At 38.3% G+C, this 15,027-nt stretch overlaps 1 protein-coding gene across 1 annotated transcript; it reads left to right on the top strand.

Moving 5' to 3' along the window:
• The first annotated feature begins 624 nt into the window (after positions 1–624).
• Positions 625–12,290, top strand: cab39l1 (calcium binding protein 39, like 1). The gene is made up of 9 exons (XM_079510473.1): positions 625–931; positions 1,436–1,575; positions 1,664–1,828; positions 2,255–2,373; positions 2,691–2,859; positions 3,244–3,303; positions 3,407–3,472; positions 4,086–4,229; positions 8,022–12,290. Exons 2-9 carry the CDS (start codon positions 1,459–1,461, stop codon positions 8,211–8,213), a joined length of 1,032 nt encoding a protein of 343 aa, XP_079366599.1. The 5' UTR covers positions 625–931; positions 1,436–1,458; the 3' UTR covers positions 8,214–12,290.
• The last annotated feature ends 2,737 nt before the right edge of the window (positions 12,291–15,027 follow it).

Here is a 15,027-nt window from a genome sequence, read left to right as displayed (position 1 = left end):
TCAAAGAGTTCAAGTGGTATCCTGTCTTTATAAAATTCGGCATTTGCATACTTTTTTGCAAAATGCCACATTGACACAAGGCCCCCAGCCCCAGGCCTGGGTGGGTTAACATTAAAAGATGAATAATCATAGCCTAATGTTTATTTACTTTTATAAGACATGTAGGGGGTTGCACCACCATGACACATAAATACAGAATTATGGCTACAATTCAGGTCAATATTTTAGCCTATATTTTAAAGGCTTTTGGACACATTATTGCCCTTATTTTCTTAATTCTCACTTAGTCATATTTACATACATTAGTCATATTTACTTACATACATTCTCATTATATAGTTTATATTTTAAAACTATTGAGAATAAAGATTTAATCCAATATTACAAATGTGAACAACAAACCTATAGATATTACAGCCACAAAACACAGTAGATTAAAGTGATGTAGGCTATCTGTTGTCTTTGGTATTCGTTCTATCAATAACTCAATAAAATAAAAGAGAACAATAACATTTCTCCACTGCAATTGTGAGAATGTCGCGGTTAAAAGTACCCCATGCGATATTTCAATTAAGGTTAAAATTACCCCAAGTGAAGACCAGATTCAGGTTTAAATTACCCCATGTCGAGCTGGAGAGACGCGAGACATACAGACCAGAACAGGGAAATGAAGTTCTCTCGCAACACAACTTTAGCCAGTTAGCCAGTTTGTTGGCGACGGGACGAGTTGTTGGAGAGAGATTAATAACTCATCAGTTTTGAGTACTTTATATAAACATTAACCACATGTTTTTAAATTATTAAGAGTTATTATCTTAGTTGGGCGTTTCTCTCAGGGAGACAGCGGAGTTAAGTTGCAAGCTGACATTAGCATTAGCTAACCTTTAGCCACCAAGCCTCCTTCAAGTTCAAAACGTACAGCTTCTTTTTGGTAAGTCTTTTAATGTCAACACTTTAATAAGATTTAACAGCAGTCATTGTTATTACTGTGCGTTTCCGCATCTGTTTACAATTTGTTCCTAACAAACAAGCTTACCTACGACATTAAACTTAACTTTGTTTAGTTTGCTTTTTTCAGTAGCTAACTCAGAAGCACACGGTGAACTTTTTAATTAAATCAACAACATCACTATCATCAACCAATGTATCCAATGTAAAAAGAAAAAAAAGTAGAAAACCATTAATGGGGAAATGCTATTAATTTACAAGAATGTCAACTTGCATGTTTAAGTACAATAGTAAATTGTTCGTATTTTCCACTCGGGCCTTTATAGTTAAATTCAAATGGATAGAATCAACCTGACTCTGTGTGTACTGTGTATGCAAGTGCATGCTTGTCAGTCAGTCAGTTCCGGTCTTTAAAATGTCAGGAAGCTTGAATGGTTTAATTATATATTGCAGCTGACTCTTTCTCCTTGCTTTCGTCTGGTATTAGACTCTGTTTCCTCTGCCTCCATCATGCCTTTTCCTTTTGGAAAATCTCAGAAGAGCCCAGCTGAAATAGTCAAAAGTTTGAAGGAGAATGTTGCTTACATGGAAAAGCTAGACGCTGCAGAGAGCAAAAAGTGTGAAAAGGTCAGTAATGATGACTTACTGTATGGCTAACAATGGCCACTTAACCTCACTAATGGCCTCTGACACAGACTGTTTTTATTATCCGAAGGTTGCAGAGGAGGTCTCAAAGAACCTCTCTTCCCTGAAAGAGGTCCTGTGTGGGACAGGTGACAAGGAACCTCAGACTGAAGCAGTGGCTCAACTCGCACAGGAGCTGTACAACACCAACCTCCTAATAGCCCTGATCGCCAATCTGCAAAAGATTGATTTTGAGGTGGGGAGGATGTACGATGTCCCTGGGACAAAATTGTTATGCTTGTGAAAGTATTGATTTGTTTCGGACAGTTCTTTGCAGGGTTATATGTGGGCGTGCATGTCTGATTGCGATGGCTTAACTCTCGCAGCAACTAACTAACTAACCCTAACACGGAGCGAAAAGTAATCTAGTACACAGTTTCTCAACATAAAGTTGGCACCAGGGGTCCAAATGGACCCTTTTGGCTCTGTACCTCTGTGAGGGTTCAAATGGATCCTTAATGGTTCCATTTGTACACTCTCAGAGTTAAATTAACCTGGGAGATTTTACAGTGCAGATTAGGGCGGGCGGTCTGTGGCCCAAACTAATTCATATAAAACTGGGGTTCCTTGAAATTAAAAAGCTTGAGAATTACTGCTCTAAAACAAGTAATCCTTTTCACAGGGAAAGAAAGATGTGGTGCATCTTTTCAGCAATATTGTGCGCCGTCAGATCGGTACTCGCACCCCCACCGTGGAATACATCTCCTCACACCCCCAGATCCTCTTCATGCTTCTACAAGGGTATGTGCCTTCTGACACACATCCAGACATGGGGTTATGGTAAATTGGATGACTGTATTGACATCAAGTGAATTCTGATAATGTAAAAAACAAGTCTTGATATGCAATTTCACCTACTGGAGTCCTTGTTGCTCACGCTACACCAATTTTGGTAACTTATCCATTTTTGTTGTGATTGAGAGCTCCCAATAAAGGTTAAATAATATCATGCCTGGGTGGCTGCCTAGTGCCTGCACAATCTGAAGGTTCTACCAAAGTTCAACAGCACTTTAAGGGTATATGGGTCAGTCAGTATAACAATATATAATCTGCAACAGGTACGAGAGTGCAGAGGTGGCCCTCAACTGTGGGATGATGCTAAGAGAATGTCTGCGGCACGAGCCATTGGCACGGACGGTGCTCTTCTCTGAAGAGTTCTACCGCTTCTTTCGTTTTGTGGAATTGTCAACGTTTGACATCGCCTCAGATGCTTTTGCTTCCTTCAAGGTATTTCTCTTTCTCCAGCTTGATTCCATTTAGGGCTGGACGATATGAACAAAATCAAATATCAGATTATTTGTTGACCAAATACCTCTCCATCGTGTGGCGATTTATATATTTATTATAATTAATTCAAAATTTTACATAGATTTTCAAAAATACAAGCTCACACATATTTTTGCTGTGTGTGTGACTGTGTGTATGTATCAGTGCTTAGGAAAAGACAAACACTTATGCCATATCACAAAATTACTTGATAAGTTGATAACCAAATCCCAGACAATATCTAGTCTCGTATCATCACAATATCAATATTTCTCAGCCCTAATTCCCTGGCAGATCCAAAGTAACTGATTTCAACCCTAACTGGCTTCTGTTCTGCATTATAAGGATCTTCTCACAAGACACAAGATTATGTGTGCAGATTTCCTGGAGACCAACTACGACAGGGTGAGCGATATGTTGTAGATTTGAAGATAAAACATAGAAGCTTATACCGACAACATGGGAGGAAAAAAAATAACTTTAACGTCTTTGTGTACATTTGTTTCAGGTTTTAACAGAATATGAGAAGCTCTTGCATTCTGACAACTATGTTACCAAGCGACAGTCTCTGAAGGTATGCAGTTGTCTAAATAAATGTAATATTAGATCCCATGTGAATTCAATACTTAATAGTTTAAATCTTTCTTCCCTTCTGTTTCTGTTTGGCTATAGCCTCTTCGGGCCGTGTGTTATGGCAAAAGTTATGCATTCAAAATGTGTTAGCAAGCAAGCCTCCCGGTGTTCAAATTATATTAGTTGGAAAAAAAGGTTGCACAGCTCGTAGTCACGATGCAAAACACTTTTATACCAACGTTTCGGCAACAAAATGCCATCTTTAGGGTATGAAATTATATGATATTGGTGTGCTGCCTCCTACCTCTTTGTTTGCTCCAAATTATATTAGTTACCAATCTTGCACATGCACAGATGCTAAATCAGCTGGTTTATTCCTATGATTTGAAAACCCATTTTAACACAGAATGTAGTTATCGGGGTAAAATATTGTATGTCCCGTGGACACATCGATTTGTTTTTGATGTGTTTGGGTGTGTTAATGCATAGCTAACTACATTATTGTGACACGAAGCTACACAGGTCTGGAGTCAAACTGATGAACCCCCACGATTTATGTGGTGAGCCGCACGTTGAGTCATACCAGCATGTAAACCAAGCTGCATATCTTTCAGCTGCTCGGAGAGCTTCTGCTGGACAGACACAACTTCACGGTGATGACCAGGTACATCAGCAGAGCAGAGAACCTGAAACTCATGATGAATCTACTCCGAGACAACAGCCGGAACATCCAGTTTGAAGCCTTCCACGTTTTCAAGGTGCGTAAAGCATAATATGACTTCTTTTTTTTAACCTTTTGAACCATATCCTGCCCACTCTAGTCTGGGCCAAACGTTCAGCAGAAATAACAGATCGCAAGGCTCCAAATGTGTCGCAACGTGATGGCGTTGTGAGATTGTAGGTCAGGTATTTTCGCCAAAGATATTTCATATATAGGGGGAAAAAAGTTGGTCTAGTTTAAACCCTGGTGGACTCGGGTCAACTAATTGCTGTATATAGGGTTTTAACATTTTGACTGAAATTACTTGGTGAATTAAGTTGTAATCTTTGTATTATTTAGGGGCAAATGCTTATGAGATGCTGTCCCTGTACAGCCCTTAATTTTCTTACTTCCTCTTATCGAAGCTCTCTCAGCATCATGACAGAAAAGTGGGCAAAAAATGTGCACGTCTGCCTTGGTGTAATTTTTCCATCACTGCAATCAGTGCAGGGGCCAATAGATACCTGTGACGGAGCCATTTGACACATGAATGAATGCTGTTTATGACCCTTCATGTTAGTAGGTGTTAGTGTATTTTTTGTCCATTAGGAAAGGGTCTTAGTGTTTTTCTATCCTTTTCAGAAGAAAAATATGAACTGCATGTCTAAGTTCATTCACCTGTTTTGTGGTGCAGTACATTGAACACACCTGTGGTGTCTGGTGTTCACACCGAATGTGGTTTCATAATACATTACAGAGTTGCGTTGGTAATGAAGCATGTAGCATCCACACTACACCCTCAAACAAACCACCATGTTAGACTGGGAGAGCATCAGGTGTTTTATTTACATGATAAACCAGCAGTAGACACAAGCACCAGTGGAAACTTCCATACAGAGGAGTGTTTACAGAATGCAATTACAACGAATGGATATTGCTAAAACAATGGGAAGTGTTATGGTTGCACTTAGATAATCAGAAGGGGGCGGTAAATCGGCAAAGAAAAGAGTGATCCCAACTGGCATAATAAACCCCTGTAAAGAAGCAAACCTGAAATTACGAGAGCTGTGGTGAACAAAAGTGGCGGAACGAAGCAAAACGCAATGCGCTTGTAGCTGAAGAGACGACTGGTACAACAAGTACATCAGATAACAACAAGGGTATTGCACAGCGGGTGGGGCATGGCAAGCCCAGACTAATATCACTGAGTAGATCTTAGTCTGGAATCTGTTTAGAACCTGCATTTCCAAGAGTTTGATTAAAAAAATGCCTCTGGTGATATACCTTCGCCACATTTGCATACTGGGCCCTGATTGGTGCTCCAATCACAACCGAGCAGGCCCAGATATAATCTGCAGAGGGACCCGATCGATGCCAAATGTTGCACACACTCCCTGGATGCCAACGATGAACCTCTGACCTCTTTTCCAGAACGGCCTGTTATAGCGCCACTAGGAGGCAGAGTTTTGAAAAAAAATCCCGTTGCAGTATCTCTATAGTCATGTGTTCAAGACGGATCTGTCCGATATTTCATATTCCATACTAATTGGCTTTCGAAGTTTGCAGGATTGGCCTGTTTTGAACAAAGCCTCAAATCATGACTGCAGCGTGCAATTTACATGAAATCTTTCACAGACTTTCCTACTAGGCTGAGGAATATATCCCACCCTTTTCACAATGGCCTGTTATAGTGCCACCAACAGGTGTATTTTTGCGAAACACATTTTTGGAACAAAATGCCTCAAATCATCCAATGGGCTCTATGCAGCCAACACGGTCTGCAGAAACTTACGGTCGTGATTTTGTAGTAATAAAGTTCAGTACTTTATACAACACTATTTCATTTGATAATGTGATGGCATAGTTTCTCATAGTTAGAAACGTCTTAAATCTCCTGTTTAAAACGAGAGATCTTCATGGATTTCTCCTGTGTTGCCATGTCCGCTTGTTATAAGCGACTTGGGGCTTGGCTTCTTTTCATAGACCTGATTGCTTATTTCTCTCACACAATCTGGCGACACCTACCTCTCTCCACAGCAGTCTATGAAAAGAAGCCACTCCACAAATGAGCTACTATAATACTTAATATTTATATACTAAGACTATAGGACATCGGCAGCTACTTGAGAATATCAGATCTACAAGCTCACAATGCGTCGTTGATGTGCTTGTAGATCAGATATTTTCCAAAATAGTTTGTTTTATACAAATAAAAAATAAAAACCTGGCACAAAACATTCAGATGTGGGTCCGTGTGCACAAATACATGGGGGTCCTTGGCTTTATGACAATGTTTGAGCAGAATCACAGGTTTAAACAACATTAGGGAACAAGCCTAAATAAGCATACACTTCAGAAACAAGCCCCGAAAAACGCAACCTAACCTGTCAATATCTTCAAGCAACTTTACTGAAAAACAAGACCAAAGTCGCTTATAACAAGCGGACATGGCAACACAGGAGAAATCCATGAAGATCTCTCGTTTTAAACAGGAGATTTAAGACGTTTCTAACTCATGTCATGTCAACATCGCAACACAAATAATACAAACTATGAAAAACTATGCCATTATCAAATGAAATAGTGTTGTATAAAGAACTTTATTCCTACAAAATCACGACCGTACGTTCACAGTGAATGAGTTTCTGCCGACCGGAAGCGTTCCGGCGGCCCAAACTGAACGCGGAAGTGTTGGCTGCATAGAGCCCATTGCCATCACAACCTGACCTGCCCTGGTGGAGACCTGACCACTTTTTCTATTTTTTTTATTTTTTGCACTGGCAGATTCGTCTGGTTTCCAGGTTAATGTATTCCTGACTTGCATCTTTCCAAACCTGCATATCCCAGAGACGTCCGGTCACGTGTTGCCACAAAACTTTTACATCTATCTTAATATCTGACATATTATGATCGATTTTAGTGGTCAAACTTCAAAAGGTCAAGATTAGCGATGAGCCTCTTGGCTCCACTATGCCTACCTCTACATATTTGAATAGCCTAAAAAAAAAAAAGATGGTTAGGCTTGATTGGTCTGATCAACCCTAATATTGTACTTCATTGTACAACAGTATTATGCAGGAATGGCCCATCTTCAAGCTCAAACGTGAGACACCGACGCAGTGTGAGCTTGTACTAAAAAAATAAATAATATAATCAAAATAATTCAATCGCTTAACTGTTGCACCCTTTTATTATTGTCTCAGAACAGCCGAAGACTGTTTTTGCTCCTGTCTGCCCTTGTGTGTCAGTGTGCAGGTTGGATGTGTCTGTAAACGGCTCATCTCTGGTGTGAAATTTTGCATGTATACTCTCAGTAGGCCAAGGAAGAACCTCCAGTCCTCCATCCATTATTATTTTATTTTTCAAAGCCTATTTTATCAGCCTCATGGTGGCTCTATGCCAAACTCCACGCCCATTTCCGCCTGACAAGATTTTCTGCCATGTTGTGTTTTCTTCAAAACACTGTGCTCACATGATCAAGATGTAACTGTCAGATTTTTCAGATTCCATTCCATTCCGATTGGCTACGATTGGCATTCAAAGTTTGCAGGAGAGGCCCGTATTGCACACATGAACACTGCATCTGCTTGCTGTGAAACATGGCACACAAACTACCAGTAGGTGGTAGGCCATGGAGAACCACAACCTATTTTCTTTAGATCAGCTTCATGGTGGCGCTATAACAGCCCACTTCACATTTTCTTGCTTATAGGCCAAATTTGTGAGTAAGATCTTTCACAATTCTGCGTGTTGTTCAAAACACACTTTTTGTCAAACTCAAATTTTGTCAAAGCATTGCACCTTTTTCTAGTTGTTGTTACTACAGTATCATCTCTCACAACTCCTGCAGGTATTTGTGGCAAACCCCAATAAGACCCAGCCTGTGCTGGACATCCTGCTGAAGAACCAGACCAAGCTGGTGGAGTTCCTGAGCCACTTCCAGACTGATCGGTCTGAAGACGAGCAGTTCTGCGATGAGAAGAACTACCTGATAAAGCAGATCCGTGACCTGAAGCGCCCCACAGCACCAGAGGAGGCCTAAAGGACACACGGGTCACTGCTTTGTCAGGTAGAGAGTCCTAGAGCCTTCAGAGAGCTTCCACTAGCATCCTCTTATTACTTTAAAAAAAAAAGAAAAAACTTAGAAAAAAAACTTTAAAAAAACTTCCATCTTTTTTTCCTTGGTGTGGAAGTGAGGGGGATTTCTTGTGGGTGAAGCAATTAAGCCTGATTTATGCTTCGTCGTATAATGGAGTATGAATTAAGCATTAGTGGGCCAAACACTGTTATTTAATCTGTTGTGCTTCTGTAGTGAAATGAGAATAGTCATAGCTTTTTATGTGGGATATCATGTAAACTGTTATCCCTAGATAAGCAAGTTTCTGATTATTTACCACCCCAAAAAAACCCCAGCAGGGACTCCTTAAGTGGACCGACAAGCCTTTTTCAGAAAGATGTCAATATTTTAGAGAAGAAAAAATATATTATTTTTTTGCTATTGTAGTTTTATGGTTAACAGTTTGAAATGTAACTCTTTTTTTCATACTAATTCCATAGCACTGGTTTGTCACCTTACTAACCATATTCACTAACCGTTAATTTTGCTCTTAAGCAAAATAGCCGCCATGTGAATATGGTCAATTGTAAGTTATTCTGACTTTCCTGGACATTAGTCAACTTTATTATCGTCACTGTTGGGCCGAAACCTTGTACATCCAAAACGTCAACATTTCCAGGAATTGGAAAACATAACATTTGTTCCAATGGATCCAATGCAGTTATTGTTTAGTCACAAGCTCTTAATACTTTAAATTAGTTAAATACCCACCTACGTAGTCGAAAACTGTCAATGCAAAGCATTGTGAGCTTGTAGATCCAAAGTACAGAATTGGGCATCAATTTATGAAAATATCTAAAACGATGAAATATGGAGACACAAGGTATCTGCATGACGGCAACGATATGACCATAGTACAATTAGTTTAGCCAGGTTAGCTGATGGTAATGTTTGCTGGTTAAGGTGGTTAGCAGTCCTTTGGTGTGTATGTAAAGGTGACTGTGATTGTTCCAGAGGTTGTTAGTGATCCTGTTGTAGCTGTGATAAATTCGCTGTGACAGGAAGAGAAGAGCAATCAATGAATGGCTGGGTTTTATTTGTACTGCGACCAGACAGCTGCACTGGACCGAAATAGCAGCGCGGCATCAGATACCGCTGCAGGGTGTCATAGCTCGCTCGCCGTAGCGCAGCATATTCTGATTGATCCTGCACGCCATAGCATGGCCACGCGGCATATTCTAATTGATCCGATTGGAAATGCTTAATTTTATCCACACAAAATACCGCATCTAAATTTGAAAAGATGGTTCTAAAGCGGTTTCATACTGGGAATCATATTTTGAAGTCTGATTAAAATTTATATATATATATATTGATAATATATTCAATTAAATTCATATGTGATACTTGTCAAAACCTATTGCCACCCACTTTTGGGTTCCCAGCCATCTGTTTGAGAAACACTGTTATAATATTAAGCATCTTTTGAGATGAATAACAAGAACGCACTGCAGATTGTTACATAATTTTTTGGTGGTCTGGTATATACAGTAGTGTAGGCCATCTCAGACACTGCTAAATACCATATGACTTTCTCACATTCTCAAACAGCCTGAAATATGAAACAGAAAGTAGTCTTGGCTGTCGGATGATTTTGTTTTGGAGTTGATTTCACTTCTCGTCTGTCGGTTGAACAGCAGATTCCAGTGAGAACAGCAGCACGTTGCCTTACTTGTCACTGTCACTTCGAATCCATGTGACAGATTTCAAGAACTATGTTGTCTGTTTGCACAGTTTTCTAGTATATACCTCATGGGCTTTTTGAGTTTGTAAGTGCTGTGTATTGTTTAGTTTTCTTTCCTTGACAGAATATATTTGGGGATCGCGTGGTGGTTGGTATGCATGCCTGTATTTAATGTTTGTGTTCTAACTTCAACAGGGATGGGGACCTGGTTTTCACTCTGGAAAACTAGACTTTTAAACTAAATGTATTTTTGTTTTGGTGCCGTCAATGTTATGCCTGATTTATACTTAGTTGCGTGTCGTGTTTCACACCAAAAATAGCCGATCTACTATACAAGCTCACTGTATTTTTGGTGCAAGACAATACATGCAACTAGTATAAATAGGCCTTAATTCATAATGAATTACAGCATGGCACCCTTTTATAAATGAATGTTGCCTTACTTAGAGAAAGTAGATTGTAATGATCCTGTGAAATTCCAAAGTCAACATGAGAGCAGAAAATATGCATTTCAAGCCCCAATTGTAGCACTGGTTTTTCAGAGCCAGTTCAAATAGTTGGGGATAATAGCCCAATAAAATATAATTAAAATATACTTTTAACCACTTTTACCCTGATGTCCTTATTTTGGGCATGTCATTATTGGCAAAAAATTGCAATTACGGTAACATTTTCAGAAATGCACGTCTCATCACGACGTGTGTGCTTGTAAATCGGCTATTTGCGCTATTCATTCTCTAATATATATATATATATATATAGGGATAAAGTGGTTAAATGTGACACCATGGTTTCCATGTTTGCCAATACACGTTGGATATGGGGATAAACTTGACTGAATCTAAAATATGCTAACCAATGTTACAATTTGGTTTTTATTTAACCTTTTGTCATGAAACCAAATATCCACAAACTTGTTTTCAGGGTTTTTCCTTGCTCCATGTAACCATTTGGGATCCTTTTCTAGTGTTGGTATCTAACAACATGTTTATGAAACTGATTTGAGACTGAAAACTGAAATTCATGTCCAAACACTATTTTAATTTCTCAAAACAATTCCTGAAATAATGCTTCAAGAATGTGACTTATTTTGAATTAACAGATACTGTGAAATCGTCTAAATAATACAATGAACTTAACCACTTAAACCAGGGTCCCGCATGGCTCTATACCAGATCCTGTAGTATTTCCCTCTGCGCCAAATCTCTGGTGAAAATAGCCGATGTACAAGCTCGCAACGCTTGTAGTTCGGCTATTCCTGCCAAATATTAACTCCAAAATAGGGGTCAACTCCAGAATAGGGGCTCTAGGGTTTAAGTGGTTAAATGCAGATGCAGGTTGGTAAACATGTCTACTACCCCTCCTTCATTCAGCTAGCCAATTATTGGGTGAAATTCAAATTTTACTTCTGAAAACATTTTCTCAAGCAGTAGTGATGTGCATGATGTAATATTTATATCCTAAAGAAATACATTGTTGAATCAATAATTATAGATAGCCAGGGTTGTTTTGAGAAATGGTTCAGCTTAATTAAATGTCAATCAAGTGTCGGTGTCAATTCAAATTTGTCTTTTAAATTTGGGTCCACCCATGGTGTGCACTGTGAAAGTTCCCCCACTGTGTAGGATCCATCACTTAATTTATGCTTAATTTATACACTGTCATTCACCTGCTCACAACAAATTGCAGCGCAACGCATTGTGAGCTTGTAGATTTTTCGATGCTGCGCGACCAAGTTTAAGGCATAACCTTAACCCTAACCCACTTGGCTGGTAAAGTCAAGCCTTACATTTATAGTAGATATTAAAGTTATTTTAAGAAGTATTTGAATTGTTCACACTAGCAGAAAATGTTCAAAGGCATCTTCCATAAGGGTCTCGGATATTTCATGAAAGCTAAAGTTAGTCTCGATCTGTGATTTTAGTGTGATTTATTTGCATTAATTTAAATGCCATACAAACAGCCACACAGAACACATGTGGCAATAAAGCGACCTAATTATTGTTTCGAAACGAGGTTGATTTTTCACCACAAATGCAAGTTCCAAATTTATGAATGAGGCATCAACAAATGAATAGCTTGATGTGAAATATTCGCTGACTCATTTTCAGATTGTTTATTCATCACACTCCCAGTGCGTAAGGACCTTAAAGCGCAAATCATGAAACTTCTCCACTATCAGTATAAAGCCTTATTTATAGAAATGTTTTCACTGCATTTTTTTTTCATCCTGCCTTAAGCCTGAGGAGGAGAGTTGTGTAGGTGAACTGTTTCACAAATTGCAGATTGGGACTTGGCCTAATAAAATGTTAAAAGTCGTGAGATTATTTTTTTTAATATATATTTCTTTGATTTAGTCCATTTTTAATGCTTAATTTATATACATCGTACAACTGTGTCGCGTGTTGGAAATAGACATTCAACACCACCGTACGATGGAAGTAGAGCCAGACCGATGCCACATCAGAGTCCTAGAGACCTACCACCGATTATTGATATGAACTTATGAGTGATATTGTTTCTATAAGTGCATGAAATGTTCTATTCATTTAGCAAAACTTTGATTTGTTTAAAGTTTATATTTCAAAACTTTTAAATATAAAATACATTAATTATAATTAACCATGAATCTCAGTTCAAACAATTTGTGAAATAGCTGATCTAGCTTGTAGATGTGCTATTTTTTTAACATTTTTGAAAACTTTGAAAATATTTACAGGATAGGGATGGATGCCAGCTTGAAAGTGGTTAAAAACACAACTGCATAATTTCCCATACCGATGTAAACAATAATGCAGATATATAACGGTCTGGCTCTACAACAATATCATGCTTAATTCCCGGGGGCGGGGGGGGACTGGTGCCTGGCACACTTTAGTTTAACTGAGCTGACATTTTATATGTATGTATAACCCTACCTCTGGTGACGAGATACAATAGATAATACAGTGGCATCTTCAGATTAATTAAACGAGTACTTCACCCCCAAAATGACTTGTTTCCTATCAATTACTCACCCCATGAAGCTTTGCATTCATGGATTTTTTTTTTTTTACGCATTCCTAAAATAAGAATCTAATGGCAGCAAAACTATATATATATATATATATATATATATATATATATATACACACAAACACACACACATATACATATACATACACACATACACAACTCACTGTGTAATCCTAGTGTTCAAAGTTATAAACTTTGCTGCTGTTAAGCCGGGATCGGAATTTTCTTCAATTAATCAAACGTTAATGTCTTAATTGTCCGATTCTTCATTCAGGAATGTAACAAGATAACAAAATAGTAATTTTGGTGGTGAAGTACTTAATGTTGAGATCAAGACTTAAGTTGGTGGTTGAGAGGAATTTCTGTTTGAACTTTAAATGTTGTGCTTTAAATATTCACCCTTGCTGTCTTTTTTCCTCCATAATAATAACCTGAATACCCCACATTTCCTTTATTTACTGTGGGAGAGAATTATACGTGTACAAAGCATTATTTTAAAAAGGTAAACGTGTGAAAGCATACATGAAATAAAATGTTATGGGAAGAATTGTTTTTGTGGTTAATCCTTTCAGATCTTCATAGATCAGTCAAGGGAGGGGCAGGGCAGAGTTAAGTTAGACCCCCTCCAACACACTGCAAAAATCTAATTTAATCAATTTTCGGTTACAGCACCGTCTATTTCTCGCTTCAAATTTTTTCAAAAACATTGAGCTATATTTAGTCGTAAATGACATTGTGTGTTTGTTTATATGGCTGTGATGGATACAGCATAAAATTCAAGCAGCGCAGCAGGTGCTCAGAGCCTTTGATTAGACAGCGGTTTGTTGTAGAGCATATCTGTCATTATTTAGAAATAACACAGCTGAATTCAGTGATTGACCAATCAGAATCAAGCATTCAACCAAGATGTAATAAATTGTGTTAACATACTGCACCATACATATTGCCCTTCTGCTTTATGAAAGTAGTCTGACTTGATCATATATTTCATGTAAAGGTTTAGTCATGTCATATTATTTCAAAGGATATGCTTTTAACAGTGATCACGTGACATGTTATTTAAACTTGATCATCTGCGCTTGATGCTTATTTAAACTGCTATGGAACAGAGCTTGGTGCTGATTTATAGGCCAACTGATCTATAAATATATTTTCTTTATTAAAAAAAATCATCTGTTGAGTTCTCATACGTATTGGCATAGAAGTGATTATGGCTCCAGTTCATCTCTTTCATCAAGCCATCTGTACAAACTGTACACAAAGTTATTGATGTAATTAAGCTTGTTATGCAAGATGTATCTCCCAGAGACTGGAATCCGAATCCATTCCATGATATATGGAGACATTTCCTTTTGGATGGAGATGAACCAACAGTTGCAATGCAGAGTTCCTAAACGTCTTGTAGATCGGCTATTTTGCCAGATATTTGGTGTAGAAGAAGAAAATGATTAATCCTAAAGGCCACAATGTGATGTTTTATAACAATGTTTGATTGTTGCCTAATGCCCACACACAGTAGCCTATATGATGTTAATATTTGAATCACTAGCACTAGTCTTTAAGGGATATTTTACTTTCAAAAACAATTTGGGTCATTTCATCATCTACTCAGGCTTTTGTTAACACCCCAGACAGTTTTTAAGTTGCTTGATTCAGTAATTTGATATTTGATATAGCAGATGTATGTTAATTAGACAGGCCTCTGGTTCTGTTCAGAAACATATATGGTGCTATAATATGCCAATATGAATGTTTCACACAGATCGGTGCAGTTCTAGGTAAAAATGCAAATCGGCCTGTTATAGTGCCACCATGAGGCTGATATGCAAAACTTCACATAAATTGCACACTGCTGTTAATGATTTGAGGCATTTTGTTCAAAACTGACCAATCCTGCAAACTTTGAAAGGCAATTTTAGCCAATCGGGATGGAATATCAGAAATTGCAATTGAGAACTCTAGTCTGGGGTGCCCACAAAAGCCTGGGTAGATGTAAACTGACCCAATTTTTTGGGGAAAGTGAAATATCGCTTTAAAGAT

Source organism: Electrona antarctica (genome assembly GCF_951216825.1).
Source record: "Electrona antarctica genome assembly, chromosome: 1".
NCBI classification, from domain to species: Eukaryota; Metazoa; Chordata; class Actinopteri; order Myctophiformes; family Myctophidae; genus Electrona; species Electrona antarctica.
Note: the sequence above shows the minus strand (reverse complement) of the source record. Positions and strands in the feature narration are given on the sequence as shown.